This window comes from Trematomus bernacchii, unplaced genomic scaffold (assembly GCF_902827165.1).
Source record: "Trematomus bernacchii unplaced genomic scaffold, fTreBer1.1, whole genome shotgun sequence".
In the NCBI taxonomy this organism is placed as follows: domain Eukaryota; kingdom Metazoa; phylum Chordata; class Actinopteri; order Perciformes; family Nototheniidae; genus Trematomus; species Trematomus bernacchii.
The window spans coordinates 324,995-346,264 of NW_022987634.1; the positions used below are offsets into that span (position 1 = coordinate 324,995).

The 21,270-nt window shown below is 40.5% G+C and overlaps 1 protein-coding gene across 17 annotated transcripts in view; it reads right to left on the reverse strand.

Annotated features, from left to right (window-relative positions):
- Positions 1–4,852: 4,852 nt before the first annotated feature.
- Positions 4,853–21,270, reverse strand: part of spag9b (sperm associated antigen 9b) — a 51,331-nt gene continuing 34,913 nt past the window's right edge. For 3 of the 17 annotated variants that reach the window (XM_034133073.1, XM_034133089.1, XM_034133088.1), the window contains 20 exons: positions 21,193–21,250; positions 20,792–20,925; positions 19,725–19,781; positions 19,122–19,124; positions 17,682–17,861; positions 16,677–16,806; positions 16,481–16,570; positions 15,435–15,596; positions 14,619–14,790; positions 14,275–14,484; positions 11,240–11,399; positions 10,468–10,596; positions 10,298–10,378; positions 10,134–10,201; positions 9,894–10,042; positions 9,124–9,295; positions 8,915–9,028; positions 8,319–8,504; positions 7,592–7,723; positions 4,853–7,503 (listed from right to left, as the gene is read on the reverse strand). In XM_034133073.1, the coding sequence (XP_033988964.1) occupies positions 7,385–7,503; positions 7,592–7,723; positions 8,319–8,504; positions 8,915–9,028; positions 9,124–9,295; positions 9,894–10,042; positions 10,134–10,201; positions 10,298–10,378; positions 10,468–10,596; positions 11,240–11,399; positions 14,275–14,484; positions 14,619–14,790; positions 15,435–15,596; positions 16,481–16,570; positions 16,677–16,806; positions 17,682–17,861; positions 19,122–19,124; positions 19,725–19,781; positions 20,792–20,925; positions 21,193–21,250 (2,506 nt within the window). In that variant the 3' untranslated portion in view covers positions 4,853–7,384. Of the gene's footprint in view, positions 7,504–7,591; positions 7,724–8,318; positions 8,505–8,914; positions 9,029–9,123; positions 9,296–9,893; positions 10,043–10,133; positions 10,202–10,297; positions 10,379–10,467; positions 10,597–11,239; positions 11,400–14,274; positions 14,485–14,618; positions 14,791–15,434; positions 15,597–16,480; positions 16,571–16,676; positions 16,807–17,681; positions 17,862–19,121; positions 19,125–19,598; positions 19,602–19,724; positions 19,782–20,791; positions 20,926–21,192; positions 21,251–21,270 lie in introns of all 17 variants that reach the window. The other 14 variants (XM_034133090.1, XM_034133091.1, XM_034133086.1 and 11 more) reach the window with 13 other exon arrangements.

The window sequence follows — 21,270 nt, forward strand, 5'->3', positions numbered from 1 at the left end:
GCAAATGTTAAGACTCATTCATCCTGACAGTGTGCATGGTACCAGTCAGGGGATCAGAAGACAGAAGGAGGACCCCCCCCCCCCTCCCCCAAAGACACACAGATAGTCCCCATCACCTCCTCTGTGCAGGCAGCAGGGGGTTAAGAAGGCCACTTAGCAGTTCATCCCCAAATATTGGTCCATGGTTGACAACACTCATAGTCTTTGCCTGGTGGTCATCATACCCATACTGCTTTGCCACTTGATGGAAGATGAGTAACGGTCTTCTTCCATACTGGCTAGTGTGTGTTCCAAGTTGGTTAAACTTCCTAAGAATCCGTTTGCTTTTTCTTGGATAAAGTCCAAAAGGTGCTCCAGGTCCTGTTAACGTTGCTTTTCCTAGAAACACCAGGGCAAATTTTCCTCACATTACAACATGGTAAACTGTATCGGAGCTGATCTCATTTGACTTTTATACTTATTTAAGAGGCCTCCTGTTGTTCCCCTAGTCCCCTTTTGCTTACTTCTGTTACATAGTGACATCACTATGTAACACTCACGCTTCTATTGGACTATCGCTCCAACACATTGTATGTGATAGGCTGAGGGGCGGGACATCTCTAAGCCGTTGACCAATCACAACAGAGCCGGCCAGCTAACCAGTCAGAGCAGACTGGGCTCTGGTTTCAGACAGAGGGTGAAAAGAGGTGCTGCAGCACAGGCAGTATGAGACAAATAAAGAGGTTTTTGAACATTAAAGCATGGAGACATGTCCCAGGAGAGACACACAATCAAAATAAACTGAAAATGAACATAACATGTCCTCTTTCATTTGCAAGTACAACTTTTTTAACAACTTTCTCTTCGTCCACCACCACAAGAAATGTTGTATGCTCTTAGCTCTTTGTCCTGGCGGGGAAAGGTGTTGGGATTCAAGTTGAACATACATTTTGGGCCCTAAGCCGGATCCTCTGCAGTGGAAACACAAAAACTGGTTTCATTTGTGCTCCGGCTCCAAACTCTCCCTGGAACTGCCTCTGTGGCAAAGAGGTAAGTGATGATAGGTATGAAGTCCTCTTTTCTCCTGTGTTTCCCCAGTGTGACATCACTGTTCATTCAGTAAATGACTACCCAATGCATTTTTATTACAGTCTTTGATTTATATCCAAATCATTTGACATCTTACACATTGGTTTTAAAGTGATGCTAAGGGTCTTTAGAAGTTGGGTTATATGAAGAACTTATCCAAACCAAAAAGTCATACCAAACAGAAACAAATCTAAAGACATATAGAGGCAAACGTGTAATATTCCTATCAAGTCCTCAACAAGGAAGCAATCCAATACATTAGCCCAAAACATACTTTAAACTTAAAAAATGTTGTCATCAGAAAATAATATGCATTTTTGAAAGTGCCAGATGTATGTTACTCGTTGTTCAAAGTGAAATAGTGTTGAAAATTAATTGTTGTATTCATCGATATTTGATATTTTGCTATAATGTATGTGGTCTAACATTAGCAAAATGAACACTTAAATAAAAAGGATGGAAATACTATATTTTAAATATTACCAACATAATGGGGGTTCTCTCGTTTGTCTTGGCCTCAGGCTCTTGGCGGCTAAAAGAAAAATGTGTTTTATATGATCAGTATCACTTTATGTATTTGCACAACTGTGTGTTTTTTTATTTTTTTATTTAGCCTTTATTTATACAGGTTTAAAATCTCATTGAGACACAAGGTCTCATTTCCAAGAGAGACCTGTTGAGCAGATGATAGTGTCAGGGTGACAGGAAGTGGAGAGAATGTGCACTCAGACATCATTTTTGAATAATTTGTTTGATATTAGAGGTTAATGAAGGCAAAAAGAAAGTAGTGTGCTGATGCTGGAGTTTTCCTAAAAGCTTCACACACACTGTCATCTCAGTTCTAGGAGATCTAAGAGAAGGGAGTCCTTATATCATGTTAGGAAAAAAGAAGGGATGACAAAGAGGGGTGGGATAAGAGAAGATGAGGGGACAGAAATAGACGGTGTGTGTGAGTGTGTGAGGGGACTCCAGATGTGTGTTTATCCTGCACCGGGGAAGACTGTGTCGTGCCAGCTGAGATGACAGAACAGACGAGAGCCATGAGGCAGACAGGCCACGTAAACACACACTCCAGAGGTGTGTTGTTCCGAGTCATGCTGAACAGATACACCTCAGCAGATTTCTATTCCATTTCTATTTCTGCGTTTTCCTTCTGCTGGTAAAAAATATGGTATTATGCAAAGTCAGCCTCTGCCTCATTACACCCGTATGACCTGTTATGAATTATACAAGATCAAACAGACTGGGCAGCAGTTGCCACGACAGGAACACAAGGTTATGGTTGGGGTGGGACCTGGTTAACCCCCCCCCACACACACACACACAACCCTGCAGATACCATCTGGCTACCTTACATAACGGCAGAGCAGACTGTAACATGATACTACGCAGGAATATATTCCATGTTCCCAACCTTCAATAAACAGAATTTTATGGAGTTATTAATTATGTGAGGTGGAAAATTCAGAAACCATGGCCACTAGTAGCAACCCTAGATGTTATGTTTGCAGTATGGATGCTGAGTTAAAATACATCTTAAAGTTGCAATGTTAATGACAAGGCCAGAGGCCCTATGATGCTTTTTGGGGTTTTCCCTTTCCTGTAGTGAATACATAGGTTATTGTGCATGTAAATGTACAGTACGGTGGCCGACAGGTGCAAACACAAAGGTTCATAACATTTCTATGAGGAGAAATGTGCTGCACTTTCAAAAATGATTCAAATATAAAAACACAAATGTCACAAACACATGCAAATGAAGAAACATCTTCACCAACTGGACAAAACATGTGTCGGTTTACTAAAAGCACTACAGAAGCAAAACTCTGCAAATACAAAAACGCTGCAAGAATCTCGAAAACACAACGGAAACGGGGACACTAAAAAGTGATGCACACAGCTGGAACCAGATGTCGTTGCCGTTGGGGGATTATAAATTTGGCCAAAAACTGAAACTTGCCTGAAGTATACTTTTTATTGGCTTATTTTGACAATATGATCGCATGACTCCTTCCGATATTACTAGGTTAGCTAACTAGCTTACAGCAGATCTGCAATGATATTGGACTTACATTGGACTTATCGGGTAAGGGGCGGGACATCTCGAAGCAGTTTATTAAAGCATGGAAACATGTCACAGTAGAGTCATATCCTTTCAATACTACAACTAATGTTTATCATCAGGTCAGTAAAACAGGAAGTATGAAGCCATGTTTGTTGTTCCTAGGTGACATGCTGTTCTGTGGAGCTCCTAACCTGCTCCTCTCTGCCTGTGATCCATGACAGCCAGGTGTGTGCTGAGCCTGGGAACAGATTACAGCCTCTCTGTCCCTCAGTCTGCTAAGCACCAGTTCAGCCTCATTCAGCGCTGAAACCAAGGCCTCGAATAGAACAGTGGTGGACCAATCACAGGCAGGGGAGGAGTGCCTCTGCCCTTCCAATAAAGTCACTGGAAAACAGTTGTACAGAGTGGAGGAACAACGCCACCGTGTGTTGGTTAGGAAATGTGAGTAGGTTCTTAAAGTGGATGTGACCATGAGTTCCTGTTAAGAATGATGTCGATATTTTCTCAATTTTTTATTAGAGATACAGACTATTTGATCAAATGTTCTTTCTTTAGGTTTTAAAATATAAATGTTCCATATAAAACATTAACTTCTTTGGAGAAACAATAATTCATAATTAGAGTTTTCTAGAGAAACAGTTTTGTTGGTTGTGTATTTTTAATGGCTTGACTTTACTGACAGTAAAGTTGTTTTGACCTAGTATGGAAAAGACATTGGGTGTTTCTCAATGTCGAGGACGCTTCCTTGGTAGCACATGTACCTCCGAGTCAGTTGCTTCAGAAGCGAGGCAAGAATCCTTCCTAGCCTCGGAAAACGAAGAATTGTGGAACAGGCTAACAGGTGTGCAGGTGTGCGTCATATGAGAGGCCCCGCCTTAAATGGAGCGCAATTTCCGCCAAAGATTTGGAAATTGGTCCGTGCGCAAAGCATTGTGGGGATTTTAAGCCCGCGGAGGATACACATGTGCAGCCTCGAAATTTCTCGCTACGAAGTACGCCGGGCTCGGTAGAATTCCAAGAAGCCTGGACATTGGAACAGTCCTTCGACGGCACTCGATGACGTAGCATCCTTGAAATAGTGGCTCTGGAGCATCCTTCCTTGACATTGAGAAACACCCCCAGTGTACCTGAAGTGCCCCCTCTGAAGTGTTTGGCTGAAATACCAAATAGATCATGCATTGTAGCATCCCACAGTTTCAGCCCTGTTTCAAAAGTGCTTCAGTGTCTGTGGCTTTAAATGCTAATGAGCTGCTAGGAGGAGATTCAGGTGATAAGGTGGGGTCTGAAAATGAGCTGATCAGATTTTGGAGACTTTGTGACATCACAAAGTCTCCAAAATCTGATCAGCTCATTTTCAGACAGGTTTGTATATAAATGGATCAGGACAAAAAGAGATGGGGCCTTTTTTCCTGAAACTTTCAGAATCTCTTTACACAGAGGGGATGAAAAAGTGGATTTTGCATAATAGGTGACTTACGTTTTATGAATGGTTTTTGCCTTTGGTTGTTCAGAGATCGCTTATTTATTTGCATGGGTTACTATGGTGCTGCAGTCAAACTTTAGCTCGAAATCTTAAGAAGAATAGAAACTCTCTCTGGAGGGAACTTTGGGATTGTAGCCTTTGCAGACGAAAAACATGCCCAAAATCCTTTATAACACACTACAGGAAAGCCCCACAAGCATAATAGGCCCCTTTAAGAAAAACAAAACATTACAAGCTGACAAAACATGCCCACAAAAATGGCTTTTATTGACTGTTAAAAATAAGGCTAGATATGCTGTAGAAGATTGAGCGTCCTGCTAACATTGATCTCCTCCATGTTAGCGACACTAGCAGGAGAGGGATGGCCGACCTGATCCATCATGCCGTGGTGGGCTTCTCGCTCATGGACCAGCTTATTTCCTGCATTAGTTGAAAGCTGATTGTTTCTGTGGACAGGCTGCAGGGTTTTTACTTAAAACATACAAAACAGGCCTGAAGCAAAGCCCCTCACAGACATAGTGCATAGCTGAGTAGGGTTACCCCGTACAAAACAAATTCATTTCAACAGCATCCAAGCCATTTCAATGTTTTATACATATATCATAATATATATTCATATTCAATGTACAAAGATACATTCGGAATTGCAAAGGCTCAATCATTGTAAATAAATACTGAAATGGCTAAACTGCAATAACATCTCACACCTCTCCTGGAGAAGACACACACACACACACACACACACGCACACACACACGACTTTCTCTGATACTGTTCAATACAAAGAGGACAAAACATACCAGTGCAGTGTACTGGTACAGAGGCCAGAAATACAGTTTCATATGACAACCAAGTGAACATTTTGTGCACTGTACTCAAGAGAGAGGACAGTCTAGAAGAAAATAAATCATCATTAATCATCAATTAGGAGAGATAAATCATCAGTTTAGGATCTTGCTTAGAATGTCAGATTAACATATAGTTGCACAAAAGGGGGCAGAGCAGCGCCAAAAAACTAAATAAATCAAAATTCTGACCTCTAAATGTGGAAATAAGGATTAGAAGGCGGGTTATGTAATCCTTAGTGTGGCTGCTTGTATCAGATCCAGCACATTCTCGTTGTTCACACCCTGAACATATCAATTTCCCCATATGAAAGTCTAAAAATATATCTATTCACCAGGATTCCTGTTATAAAATGTTATCTACATGGAGGCAGACTCAAACTGCTCAATGTTAGACTGTTTCAGCAAACTATCCATCTTTAATTTCCTTTGGTAGCAAGCGCAACATTCTTTCAAGAAAAAATAAATACTTTATCACACTTGAAAAGCTTGGTTACCTAGTCCTTTCCACTCTTGATACCTAAGGAATATTATTAAAGTGTCTACTAGCTGGAGCTGGTGGTTAAACAGAGCAGAGGACTGACAGCATCCTCATGTAATACGGGATTAAATACAAGTCTGAAGTCTACAAATGTGTAAGCATTGCAACCAAAACAGTCACACTCGGTTAGTTACTGAGCCTCCAGTTTGTACCTCTGATATATCATCATTACACTCGAGTCACAGAGCTAAGAATAACATTTCCTACAAAAGAATTCCTGTGGCTCGTCCTTCAAATCTGTAAAGATATGCTAGCAGCTATGTGAAGCTGTACTTAGGCACAATGGTGCTTTGAGCTAAATGCTAATGTCAGCATGCTAACATGCATACTCTGACAATGGTAATGTTAGCCGTCGTAGTTTAGCGGATCATTATTGTTACAGTAAATAACATGAAAAACATGTATTTTGTCATAAACTAAATTATTGAATATATAAAATGTTGAGTTTATGCTAAAGGAACTCCAAGGTTATTGCAACTCATCCTGAGGGAGGCATGTAATAAATTCCATCCGATAGTTATTCAGATATTAGGCACATATAGCCATGCAGCTGCTACATGACAATACAAAACAGATGGAGCATTTGTTCATTGAGATGGCCTGACGAGTGTTAGGAGAGTCTGGGAAACCCTCTGTATCAAAACTTTGCTGGTTGACTTTTCAGAATATCTGAGGCTTTGCTCTGTGACTGGAATGTAATGTTGAAATGGGTCCACCACGATAACATCTAGAATATTAGGATAAACACAAGGCCATGTTCTGCTCAAATAGATACTTAAAGCTGATGTGTTGCCGACTAAAACAAATCCTGACCTAGAAACACCTGGCAATCAATCCACTTTGTCTTGCATACAATCAAAAGCCAAGTTCTCAAAGGATTACAATGAACATAAAATATGATTTTGGATTCATGAAGAATCTCTAATGATTTTCTCCATGTGATTATTGTAATGTTTGAAAGTGATTTAGCATCATGCCGGGTCCAGCATGAGCACACAGACTGAACAGAGGGAAGGGAACCTGAACATGTAAGGCGGGGGGGGAAATGGTTGTATTTGAGGAGCAAATAAAAAACAAAAAGTTCTGTATCCAAATACAGCTTTACCTCAAATAATATTAGAAGAGGCAGAGGCATTATTACAGATTCAAATTTATAAAATATTAGATTAAAAGAAAAATAAATCATGGTTAAAACAATAACATGCAGTTTGTGTGAATGTGTTCACGGAGCAGCTCTCAGAGCAGTCTCTGCTTGTTTGACTCTTATTGTTCAGGAAGAAAAAGTGCTGATTAAACTCGTGTCAGAAGAGGGGGGGGGGTCGTCCCCCTGAACGCCTCCATGGCAGCGAGTTTGGGTTAAAAGGCAAATCAGGCTTCAGGGGTCAGTCTTCGTTGTCCAGGATCTGCCACACGATGAGGTGGCTGCGCTCGGCTTTAGCCTGGGAGGGGTGCAGCTTCATGGGTGGCTGCTCCCCCTCCTCCCCCTCTACATCCTCATCACCTGAAGACGAACAGAGAGACAGGACATTTGTCTCTAAATCTCCTGTGATGACATCAGGGGCTTTATCCTCTACATGTAGCACACTCACCCATCCTGAAGTCGATGTAGCCCTCTCCCCCGCTCATCACCAACATGGACTTGGTTCCTTCCTGAGCCGCGGCATCTGTCGTCTTCTCCCCCGCTGCCTCCCCCCCGCAGGAAGCAGATGGATCTGCATGACCTGAGAGCACGGAGACACACACTGTAAATATCACCACTCAGTCCAGATTGTGTTTATCTGGTGCTTACCTTCTGCTCTGAGATCTCAGCTCACTGACTCTCTAGTTTTTCATCTGAATTCAATAGTATGACAAACCAAGTCGGACTATTAAACCGTTTCAAGGGTTCCCACAAAGTCACACCAAAGTGTTTTTCCAGACGGATTACCTCAAATTGAAGGACCCCTTTTGGCAGTTGAAGCCAAAGATCAAGATTATTTTTTGTTGTACTTTTTAGGGTTAAACAATGATGCAGCTGTCGTAGACACCAATGCAGACAGTGGAATGTAACATACCTACTAGTATTAAGTAACCATTTTTGTAATATCTATTAATAAATAATTTCCCAATTTGGGATCAATAAAGTACCTATCCATCTATCTAATGTATTTTTTTTTACTAAAAAGATTGAATATCCCAACAAATGATAGTTTTGGTAGGACCTGAATGTTTGATGAAACTACATATAGGGAATATGCAGAATAAATACATGAGTTAGTTGAATAGTCGTAGAACAGAATCATTTGATCAGAAAAAGTGAATAGCTGGAGTGTTTACCTGGGACCGCGGTGAAGAACTTGACAGCGTCTCTGTGACCATGGAAACAGAGCTGGGCCTGAGCCATGGAGCAGTACGGAACAAAGGTCCCGGTCGTCACTTTGTCTCCGCTGTCGTCGCTGTACACCACACTGCCTGGCTGGTTCCCTGCTGCCTTGGCCGCCTTGTTGCCTGCTAATGGAAGGTCAGTAAGAGACAAACTAAATGTGTTAAAGATATAAAAGTTACTACACGGGCCTTTAATGTCAGAAAACTCAACTTGTTATACTCGGTTATCGATACATAAATATATAAATAATATTATTATTTTGATCATTATTAATTAAGTTAAATGTTACTTTTACCTAATGCACCTAATTAACTGCAGTGCCAGTTATCATATTGTATTAGAATGAAATACTATTAATAATTATTAATAACCAGACTAGCTGATACTAGAACTCCAACAAGACATTAAGTGTACCAGATGTGGAGTTCTAGTGTTAACTGGTCACTAGTGTGACTGCAAACACACTGCAAAGGCAGCAGAGTATAAATACATCTTCATTTTTTAACTAAATAAATAGATAAGATGTAGCTCTAATTCCTGAACTCACTGTCAGTCAGAGGGATGGAGATGATGACTCCATTTCCAGTTCCGATCCACAGACGGTTAGAGGACATCATGAGAGCTGTGATCCTCACGAATGAGAAGCCTAGTTTCCCCGTGCCTGAGAAAGAAAAAAAACAACACAACATTTGAGCTGATTGACAGGTCCTTTGTGTTTTATGGAGGAAGTGTTGTTGTTCTAAAGAGTGCACTGACCCAGCATCTTGCTGACGTAGGGCTCGATGTCCACGTCCTGGAGGTGCTGGAAGGTGTGGGCGTGGAACAGCCTGAGGGTGGAGTCCAGTCTGATGGACACCCAGATCCCGTCCCCGTCCCAGGCCAGCTGACGCACCTGGCTGTCCTTACGGGGGTGGGCGTCAAACGATTTCTGAAAGGGACAAAAAATATCCAAATAAAGAAGACTGAAAGAAGGCTTTCATGACTCAAGGCCAAAATTAAGGAAACTACAAGGCACTATTGATGTGTGAAAAGAGAAGTTGTGGATCATATCTAGTTTTTAGTGGTACAAATCGAAGCCCTAAAAGGCAAGGGAGAAAACTAAATATGGTGTAAAAACATTTTTCTCCTGTGTTTATTATTTCAAAACATAAAAGCTTTTGCCTGAATTACATTTTTTAAACTGCTTAAAAACAGTTCATCTGTGAACCAGGTTGGGGGAAAAAAAGAAGCTTCGTCAGGTATTTTATTATGTCAAGATTGTCACTTATTTGTCTAGGTCACTGTTGTAATAAACATTTCAGCCACAAGAGGCTGAAGTGCACCATCAGTTATCCTGCCAAATCTTTATTTTCTCATATTTTACTCTCAATATATTTATTTCCTTCCGTGATGACGAAGCTTTCAAGAAAATTTGAAAGATTGTCCTTCAAAAAATGTCTTCCAGTTTTAACTCATGAACACAAAAGCGGAAACAACTGACCAAAATAATCTAGGATTAAATGAGTGAGGGATAGGTGTAATTGTACCTCTATCTTCATGGCTTGGGGCTGCACTACATGGATCTTGTTCCTGTAGCCGCACCACACCTTGTCGTGCACTACAGTCATGCAGCGGATGGAGTGGTGGGGTCTCCCGAGGTCCAACAGATGGTAGTTGGTCAGATCCCACTGCCCATCTGCCACACACCAAGGAAGCCATGGTTATATTTACAGAGTTGATGGGATTGATATTACTTGTTTATTTCAAAGTAGTGTGTGTTCCCTTACCTACTCCTCTGTGGAAAATGGCTAAGGTGCCATCAGAGAGACCCACCAGTACACGCCCTTTCACATGCCTGAGGGAGAGAAGAAACAGCAGTCACTATTTGTAAACAGTTGCTACATGAGAGTGAAATGTCATATATGTGTATCTTTAATTTCAATGTACTCACACTATGCCGAGCACAGAGTCCTTCAGCTTTATAGAATGGAGACACTTCTTCCACTGAGCCACAGAGGAGTGGACGTAAACACTACAATCACAAAGGCTTTCTTCAGATTTCTGGAATTATGGACATATAAAATGAATAATTGTGATGGGCAGCTGAACTGTAACACTCACCATCCATTCTGAGCCCCAAGCCACATAGTGGGCAGAACGCTGCTCATCTTCTGAGCCTCCTCTCTCATCAGGTCCTGCTCCTCCGCGTTGGGGTTTGAACTGACGCCGTCCTTCAGCAGATCACTCTCCCTGATCATCACATACAGCATTGAGAATTAGAGAGGCTGTGATTGCATTATTTTAACATCTAGGTGCATGTGACAAATGTGTAGCGGCTACACATCTAGTTGTGAGTAATTCTCCAACTGTCGCCACTATAGAGTGATGCAGGAATGAGTCTTTACATTTGGGAATGAGTTAGAATTAGCACTCTCAAAGTCAATGTTTCTTTAAATATGTGTAATGCAATATTGATGTAGTGTGTTTATAGCCTAATGTTAGCGTTGTATTTCTTGCAATTGCACTTATGCTTTAACAATTATAGGCAGTGGTAATATGTGGAGTTTATCCTGCTGAACAAAAAGTATAATAAAAGTGTATTTGCCACAGATTTTATTTTCTGTAATATTCCAAAAACTACAATGGAAAACAAAGCTTTTTGTAGTATATAATACAGCCAGAAAAAAAAAAACGTCATCACTCCCCCACTCTCTACACAATCAATAAAAAGGGCGTCAGTTTATTGGTGGCACTGGATGTATATCTGCTTCTGTTACATAGTATTTTATAGTTATATAGTGTTTTTAATTGGATGTTGTTGCTTAGTAGGTTTGTTTAAGGTTATACTGATAAAATGGTTTTATTTGACAGACTGAATGGTAACATTGTGTACCTCTGAGTGTAGTTGGCTGGAGCCTCTGCTGTGTGCTGGACTCCCAGAGGGTCGGTGAACACGTGTTCTGTGTACGCCCCCCCCCGCAGGCTGGCTCTCTGGTCCGCAGGTCCTGCACTGGCCTCCGTCGCCTCGGTGGCTTCCTCTGCTGCTCTGGATTCTGTAAGAGGAGCATCTCTCAGTAAAGATGACGGAATCAAATATCGGAGTAATATTTATGGTGTCATTGTCGCCTTATTACTACACCAGAGAGGTAGAAAATGAAACAGGAAAATGTTTTGAAACAGTGAGGACTTTACAATCGTCCGGGCTAATTAATTCAACTTTGGATGCTTTACAGCCTCTCAGAACTATGTTAATTAGTGCAAACGCTGTTTACAGCATTCCACTATAGTTCTTCTTTTCTTTATTCTCGCGTCTTCTTCTTCTTCTCCTCCTTCTTCTTCTTATTTCACCAAATAGTTTGGCTCTCAATAACTTCAGCATACTTTCAACTACAGAAACCATTCAAATATCTAAATATTCAGCCTTTTCAGCACATGATGGGAAACTTTCAACTTTTTCAAAATATTTTATACTTTTTTAAATATTCAGCTTTTTAAACTCTTTTTTTAACATGGAACTCAATGGGAGGAACCTTCAAATCCTCTATTACCTATACCTTGCGCCAAATGCTACTCCTTCCACATACTTTCAGCTAGAGACTTCATTCCAACTTTAAAATGATCACAAGACATTCAGCTATAAAACTTGTTCTTCAGATTTTTCATATCTTTTACACTTTGAGATATTTAACTTAGTTTGGAGCTTGGTATAGAGGCCTTCTTCAGATTTTAACATTAGTGTGTATTGGGCAGCTCGTTAAGTCTCGAGTGCTTTGATCTCAAAACAGAGTGGAGGAGTTCTTGAAATTCGCCCACATTCTTTTTTTAAACCTGCCATAACTCCCAAACCCTACACTCCTTGGACATAATTCTTCATGAAAAACGTAGGAAAACCTCTCCTACGTTGAAAAATAAATAAAAATTAAGCAACAAAATTAAACAAAATGCCTCTTGAGGGCATGAATTCTCTCATTCAGATCAATGGAAAGGCTCTCCTCTCACAGATCACTGCACATCACCATGGAAACCTTTGATCTCTGCACACAGGTGTTTGATAACTTCGTCACCATGGACACCTTTGATCTCTGGGCTCACACAGGTGTTATGATTAGGTGTTATGATTAGGTGCTCAGCACAGAAAGAAAGAAAGAATGACAAACAGACTGTCTCAGGCCCCGCTCACACGGGACCGTTTGCGTTTATGCACAGTATGCGTATTCAAAAAAGTCTTCCGTTCACATGCATTAGTTTCATTTAACGTGTCTGTTCAAACGAGGCCGCTGGAAACGCTGTAGTACATATGCTGGGACTGTAAGTGGCGCTGTAACTTCCGCCAAAATACACCAAAAGCCGCGAAGAAGAGCAACCGAGCAGCCCCGCTGCAATGTTGCCATGGCTACCCTTCTGTTTAAGCCCCGAAACTGAAACTGAAACTGAAAGAAACCGAATCTGTGGATATTGCATCCCGACCAAGAAGGTCTCCGTGGAGAGGACGGCTCAGAAAGAGAGAGAGAGATATTCTCTACAAACACCGGGTGAGATCCTCCTTTGTCAATATAATGGATCAATGCATGAAATCTGACTCTATTTTGTTTAAGGAGTATATTGGGCGTTAACAATTCTGGTTTGCCTTTTATAATATTATTTCATTCAAGAACCCCTTGTGCGTTTAATTAACACAGCTATTTTTGATAGTTGCTACAGCAGTGAGCAGGAGAGGTGGGGAGAGGCGGGGCTATCGTTATTTTTTCAGGAAATATTCGTATCGAGGTGATTACACGGACTCGGTTGACCCCCCAGAGCGTTTCGTTTGCAAATCTATCCACCTTGGGACCCGTTATTGTTTGTGGGGTCAGTTTCTATCGGCCTCGTGTAAATAATAGGGCTATACGCATGCGAAACTATGCAGATACAAGCAGTTTTCTCCTCGTGTAAACGGCGCCTAAGCCTAATCTTTTCTGTCTGATGGAGACTTCATACTGACTTCAACATGTTCCACATATTTTATACATTATTGGTGACGTATGGTTTTAGTTCAAAAGTTTGCAGTTAAAATATTCTGCTGCTTTTCAAAGCGTTTTTACTTTCTTTTCTCTTCTATTAATTCACTACTACTTACATTTTATATCTAACTCCTTCAGCCTACTTAGCTGCAGAAACCATTCAACTATTACATTATTCAGCTATGTCAGGACATTGAGGCTATACATTTTGTTGTCGATACCTTTTTTTAAACCTTTTCTTTTAAATATTAAGCTTCTTCACTATTTTTCCTACTCTTCCAGTTTAACATTTCACTTTCAAGTTTTCAACAAAGTCATTGCAATGCATTTGAGCTGGAACAATTTTGATTCAAATCATTTCACTTTTCTGCATTTCTCCGCTAAGTTCAGCAACACACTGACTTGGTTTTTGTAGCTAAAAGCAGCTACAGAGACCATTCAGCTAATAAAATATTCAGCTTTTTCTGCATTTTCAGCAACAAATGTACACAGTTTACAGCATTCGCACGCATTTTCAGGAGGAAATGCATTTTCTAGTTTATTACATTTCTCTGCTCTCAGCACAATATCTTGGAAAAACAAGCTGCATTCATGTTAATTGCGGGTTATTATTTAATTAATATGTATGTTTAAATGTGTCGATTTTGTAGATGGTACAATAAATATAATATACATAATGTTGTAAAATATTTGACAGTTTAATTTATAAAGTACATAAAGAATAATAAAGTTTCAGATATTCTAACACAATAAATTAACTATGGAGGGGTAAGGAGTGGAAATGTTTTTTCTTCTTTAAAATGTTGTTTCTTTCCTTATTATTATTTTAAAAGTACATCTCCGAAGCTTGTTAAACACTGGCTTTGATCACCGAGATGTGCATGCTAATGTGAGGCAGGAAAGGGATGTAAGAGTAAATGTCTCTGACCGGTCTCTCCGTCCTCTCCTGGACTGCCTGCTCTCTGAGGAACAGCTGTTGCCCCCTCCACCTCACAGCCCACCACAGTGATGCCTCCGAGCACGTCTTCTCCCCCAGTTGAGCTGCTCTCTGTTGATTGTGAGCAGACGTTTGCCACTGGTTCTGTCTCAGAGTTTGGAACTACTTCCTCACCGGCTGGGTAGTCTGTCTCTCTTGCACCTTAATAAAGATACACACATAGTAATGGTTTAAAGATGGGCATCCTTGTATTTGGTGCAGTGTATTTGTGTATCATTTGCACACAGTTTATCCTTTTCTTCAGCAATCAGATGCACATTAATCCACCCACTGACCTGGAACGCTGGCGATGCAGAGGACGTGGGAGTCACACACGAAGAAGCTCTCCAGGATGTTTCCGGCCTGGTTGGCGTCAATGACAACGACTTTGGTGGTGGACTCCGTGCTGGTACAGATCCAGACCAGCGACGACATCTCATCGTGCTGCCGCAACTCCTTCTGCTGATCCTGCAGAACAAAGCAAAAAGTGTGATTTGTAATCCTTTACATCAGTGGTATCCAAACTTTTTTCACCGAGGGCCACATACAGAAAAATATACAAAGGGCCGGACCACTCACTAGAGGTGAGGTATATTGCCTTATCAGTTAAGTTATAAATTAGCAAAATCCATCAAATGTAGGTAAATTATTCTTGATACTTGAAAAATACTTTAAGAAACACAAAAGCCTACATCACAGCTCTCCAGAGGGTTTCATTTATTTTGTTGGCAGCTCATTCCTTAAAACAGAAGCTTCAGATTGCTTATAAAAAGAGGAAGTAGGACGGGTATATTTTAAGCTTGTTATGTAATTAAGTTATTGGGCTTTTTTTGTATCAACTAAGATTTGTTTGAAAATGTTTCCAACTTTAATTGACTGAATTTATTTCAAAAAGTGGGCTTAACACATTTATTTTTACATATATATTTAAGAAGTACAATATATGACCAGCACAAGTTTCATTTGTGGGCCATACTCCATTATACTTTGAATTAGCTGAGGGCTGTTTCAAATGGGCTGCGGGCTGCATTTGGCCCCCGGACTTTAGTTTGGACACCCATGCTTTACATGATTGTCATCGTCACTGAAACCTGTGTGTCTGTGTGTTTTACCATGAGTTCTTGGTCCAGTTTATCCAGGCTGCTCTGAGACCCTATCCTCCTTTTAGGGCTCTCTGGTCCAGGCACGTCGCTGTAGAAAACGCTGGCTCCTACGATGGAGCCTCCGTCTCTGGTTTTACCTCCGGAGAGGTTTACACCGGCAGCACACCACAGCTGGAGCACGGACACATAGATACAGTGAATACCATGACACATGCATCGTTATCACACAGGTTTACTGTATTGCATATCTTTTGAGAGCTTTCAGATATTAAGTTTGAGTCACAGCTAAGAAAAAAAGAAAAGAAAAATAATTGCTTGTAATGCAGTTACAAGAATGGTTTTCTGCAGTATCTCGCGAATAACGGGCCTTCAGCAGTTTCAGTCACAACATATCAACATTATGATTAACAATATTTTTCCTGTCTAAGAAGGGATAGTTCACTCAATAACACATCGGAGACAGCTGCCTTCTCTCCCATATGATGGAACTAGACCGCACTTATACACATAAAAATACATTTGAAAAACTCTACAACAATGTCTCTTTTCAGAACCATGACGCTTTTACTCAAGATAATCCAAAGACTTTGTTGTGAGCAGTATTCATGTAAGCTCTCCTGAACTAATCTTTTCAGCTCATGCGAGGAGGATGCCAACATTGAATACATATAGCATGAACATCTCGTCCTTTAGTCGATGCAAGCTTACTTCTGTGCCGTGAGAGAAAACAGTTCCTGTATTAAACTGCCTTCAACAAGGTCTGTGGATTATATTGAGTGATGAGGATATTGGTTCTGAATAAAGACATTACTAAATTAAAGTTGAAATAACTGATGTTTTCAAATGTTACAATGTATCCGAGAGAAGGCAGACATCAATATGGTTTGAGTTCCCGAGTTTGGAAGACACACCCAAAATTATCTAGATCAATTTAAAGCACAACGGGTAAGAAAAATATGTATTTCTGAATTTGAGCTGAACTGTCCCTTTAATACTGCAGATCAAACAAAAAAGGTTGATGCAGTTATATTACATTAAGAAGCTGAAGGACATACCTTCATAGAAGCATCTTTCTCATCCACTGGTCTGAGGAAGACAGGAACAGGGAGATTCTTCATCTTACTCTCCACCTGACCACCGTTCGCCTGGAGAAAGACAAACATGCGTTATAGTTTTTGTTCTGTTGTAGCTCACATCACAGCAGTTCTACCATGACCTGTAGAGGACCAGACATTCTGTAGTTCTCCTTACTTTGTACTTCTTGGGCAGACTCCAGCCGTAGGCCTGCACTCTGCCGTCCTCCTTCTGGACGTGAGCCTTCACCTGCTGGTACTGAGCCCGCTTCTGCTCCCGCCGGGACACCACGTTGTCCGCTGCCACTCTGCGGACAGGAAAACAGCTCACTGACACACATGGCTTTCCTACTTTTACTTTTTATACTTTAACAACATGTTACTTATTATACTTTTGTACTTTCGAGGGTTATAATTCAAACTGCTTCCTTATTGCAAATCTGTATTGCTTCCTCTAACTGCAAGTCTGTTTGATCGTAACTGGTGAAATGTTCTCCACCATCTTTTAAAGAACAAATTGCAAAGAAATAAATACTTTTGTACTTTTGCTAAAGTAAGATTTTGAATGCAATACTTTCACTTGTAATGGAGTATTTTAACATTACTGTATTGGTACTTTTACTCAAATGAATCCTCTGAATACTTCTTCCACCAATGCTTTCATAATTTAAAGAAACAGGGACAAGTAGAACAATTGGATTAAAACATTTTGTAGCATATTATGAAGGATTTACATTGAGGTCACTGTTTAGCACGTTTTTTACAGGGAATCACTCAAACCAATTCACCCAATTTCCAGGATCAGGAAAAATCCCCACACTAAACTGCTGAAGCATAAGTGTTAGGAAGGACTTGGTACATCCAATATAGAGAGATCTCTAGAAGGAACGCAAAATATTTTATGTTGATGTCCACTCAGTTTTGATTGTTAATGGAGCCAATTTAAGCAATCCATTTCTTAGTGTGGGCAATATTAGGGAAATCGGAGCTAATAAAACTCCAGCTGCAAAATCTTGCATTCATTTTGGCTTGATGGTGGATTAGTTGAAAGAACTACAAGCAATTTCAGTTGTAATTTCTCTGGGTAAATCAGATCTGTATGCTTTTGAGTCACTAGTGCCTCAGCATACACAGGTAACAGCATCCCATCATGTTTTCATCTCATTTCCTGTGAGCGACTTACTCCTCATTGAGGAAATCAAAGGCTTTGCTCTTGTCACTGGGGAGCTGCTGCAAGGTGGTGCTCCTCTTCTTCACTGACGGCTGAATCTGGGAGGTGGGTGCGTTGTACTTGACGTTCACCGGGGACTCGGACGCCGGCCTCTTGGCCGCTGGGCCCGACGAGCTGAACAAACGGCTGAAACTGCAAGTGTAAGGGTGGGGAAGTAGGAGGGAACGGGGAGAAAAAGCACACAGACAAACGTATAGAGGGGTGGACACAAGCGGTAGCTCCAGTGGCAGAAGTAAGGTTCAACATTTAAGGGTACACAAAAAAAAGGTTCCGTTTCCCCATGCCAACACACCATGCAAGGTTTCACACAGGGAGCAATCACACATTGATATGCACTTCCCCATTGACCTTTGTCCTAAACAGCAAAGCACCAGAGCAGCTTTCATCCCAGAATGCTGGAGTGCGGGGTTAATATTGTGCACCGATGAGGACGTTAGTCAACAACACAGAGCAAAAACACCCCTAACTGTACAATGACAGCATACAATACTTATCAGCGTGTACATGAGAGCGACCAATCTAGGTACTTCATGGCCCCGCCCCTTTTTGGGTGAAAATATCTGCTGTCATTTCACTGGCAGTAAATACAAGTTCTTTGCAAAGCAGAGAGAAAAAAATAAATAAAATACAATCCATTTTATTAAAAGGGCCCTATTATGCTAATTTAGAGTTCCATATTAGTTTTGTGTGTCTCTGTGAAATGTCTCCATTCTTTATTGTTCAAAAAGTTATTTATTTTTCTCATACTGCCCGTGCTGCAGCACCTCTTTTCACCCTCTGTCTGAAATCAGAGCCCAGTCTGCTCTGATTGGTCAACCACTTAGAGATGTCTCGCCCCTCAACCTCACATACAATGTGTTGCGCTAGTCAGGCAAACTTTTACATGATTATATTGAAGATCAATGATAGTCGCTGATATATTGTAAAATGAAAAGCAATAGGTGGACATGAGGACTAATGATCCGACTCAATGGCCAGAGGTGTCATATCCTAACATCTATAAGTACCTTTGGTATACACCACCACTGTTTGACATTAGTCACTTTTTTCCCCGTCATTATGTCACATTATTTTGCCTTTTTAAATGTCTGCGTTTCTTTCGGACGTACAGGTATTGACTGACTGAAGTTAAAGTAAAGAAAATCTATTTTGGATATGTTCTGTTGTCTGACGTGCAATACACGACACAGCAGCTTTTAGGCATGATGGAAATACTTTTTCCTGCTTGGCGCAGATTCTTTAATTTCACCGGAAAAGGAGCGGGGCTCTCATGATGCCAGTCAGTCACCTCGCGCTGCTCTCATCTGTTCACTTCATTTTTAACTTTACTCCACCCATGGTCCTATGTTCTCCCCCCCCCGCCCCATCTCTGTAGCAACCTTCCCAACTCACCCCCTGCACACAGACACAACATCAGCAGGATATAGAGGGACACACAGAAACAGGGCAGGAAAGACGGTGGATTTATCAGATAATGCTCCTCTTTAACACACCCCTGCCCTTATCCTGTCACCAAAAACCTGCCCCAAATAACATCCCCTTTCAAAACCAACCAATCCAAACTCATTCCTTATGAAACTCAACAGAGGAGAGCCGGGATAAGATCACAGAAATGCAGTTTTTCAGATTTAGTTAGTTCGAACAAACAAGTGCATTCTTCCAACCTCAGAGCTCTCAAAAGCTTCTGTCAGGATTGATATTTACAACTTTCTTTAATTTAATAAAGAGAAAAAGACAAAGTAAAGTGGCTCAGATCTGAGATCAGAGCTGCTGTTTCCTTCCTGGCTCTCCTCTGTTAAGACTTTGTTGTCAAGATGAAAACAGAACACCAGTCAATAAACACCTTTAGCATGTCAAAGATTTACCTACATCCTGGAGAAAACAACCACACAACATGGAATACAAAAGAAAATCAGAATTAAACAGAGAAATATTACTGTAGTCACGCTGTGGTTGGTGTTTGAGAGCTGAAGTGAGAAGAAAAGAGGATCTTACAACTGCCAGAGGCTGGATTTCTTCTTCTCTGGAAGAGCGGGGTTGTCCTTTGAAGCCCTGAGAGAGAGAGTTAAATTCATCAAACTGAATGCTTTAGACTGGGTGTTACATCAGTTCCCTTATTTCTACTTTAAAGCATATTCAGCGTGTTTTGTTTTTGTAGTATCTCTTTGAATTTTCCCTTTGTAGAGAGTGTGTGGATTAAGGCTCAGATCAGGCAAAGAAAATGAGGAATTTTATTTAATTGCAACAGTCCATCATGATAAAATATCATAGCTCTGTTTTAGTCATTTCAACAAATGAGTCACATAAGTCCAATCAGGACTAAACTCAATGTCATAACTTTATATAAGGGATTATGAATTTTGAGTGCCATTTTCTGGTAACAAAACTAAAATGTTCCTTTTGTCTGGTTAATGTTGTGTTTTATGCATGCTGGCATCTGTACTGCTTAAAATTGGACACAGATTGGTTTTGTTAAAAAAGGAGTTGTAGCCTATTATTACACTGTTCATTAAATACCAAAAATATGGACAGCCTTCTACTGCATAAACCATCTTCTGTTGGTGATCTCCTGAAATCAGCTATACAATAGAGTAATCATAAACTACCAATTACATTTAGACCACATATTTAGGTTTATTGCCCTAAAACTCTGAATCTAAAGCAGGAACTAGATGACAACTTCATTCATTTAAATATTAAAAAAAAGAACTTACCACCACCTTACTATTACTACAATTACTGGCCATCTTCAGCATACAGATGTTGCATAACTACACGCTTGAACGTCATAATGATATGAATATCATTTAGTAGTAGCCAGTATACCACATATGTAATTATTTAATAAATATCAGCTAAATGGAAGAAGGTACATTTACTTTACACTGATAAAGTGACCTACAGTATTGATGTAGAAACAACACATTTGTGATCATGCATGAGTCAATTATATCAAATTGTATAGCATATAGAGCACAAATGCAGAAAATAACTACTATTTAATTTCACAATTGATTGATTCTTCCATTGTTCCAGCTCTACAGTACTTCATATGGTCTTACCGGATCATCTCGGTCCACCTGACCGCCTCCTGCAGCTCCATCAGCCTCTCCTTGTACTGGTTCCTCTCCATCAGGACCCTGGCCATCTCCACCCTGGTGAAGCGCTTCCTCTGGGCTGTAGGCACATCGCTCTGCTGAGAAAGCATGAGCAGGAGACCACTCAACCACTATTCAATATATATACAGATTATAAATATTGGCACATTGACCTTTTATTTATTATCGCATGATCAATCCAAATTCTTATGAAGCTTTTTATAGGGCAACACTAACAGCTGTGGAAAAGGTATTAAGTGAAAAGGTACATTTGACTAATTAAATCAGTTTCAAGGTTTGTGTAGAATTCCCAAAGAACCTCTACTGCTGTTATCCACCCATCACAAAATATATCAAGAGCTTACGTCCTCCTCATTGTCGTTCTTGACCTTCTGTTTGGACTCCTCAAGCTCTGCCCGAATCCTGCAAGTAAGTACACAACT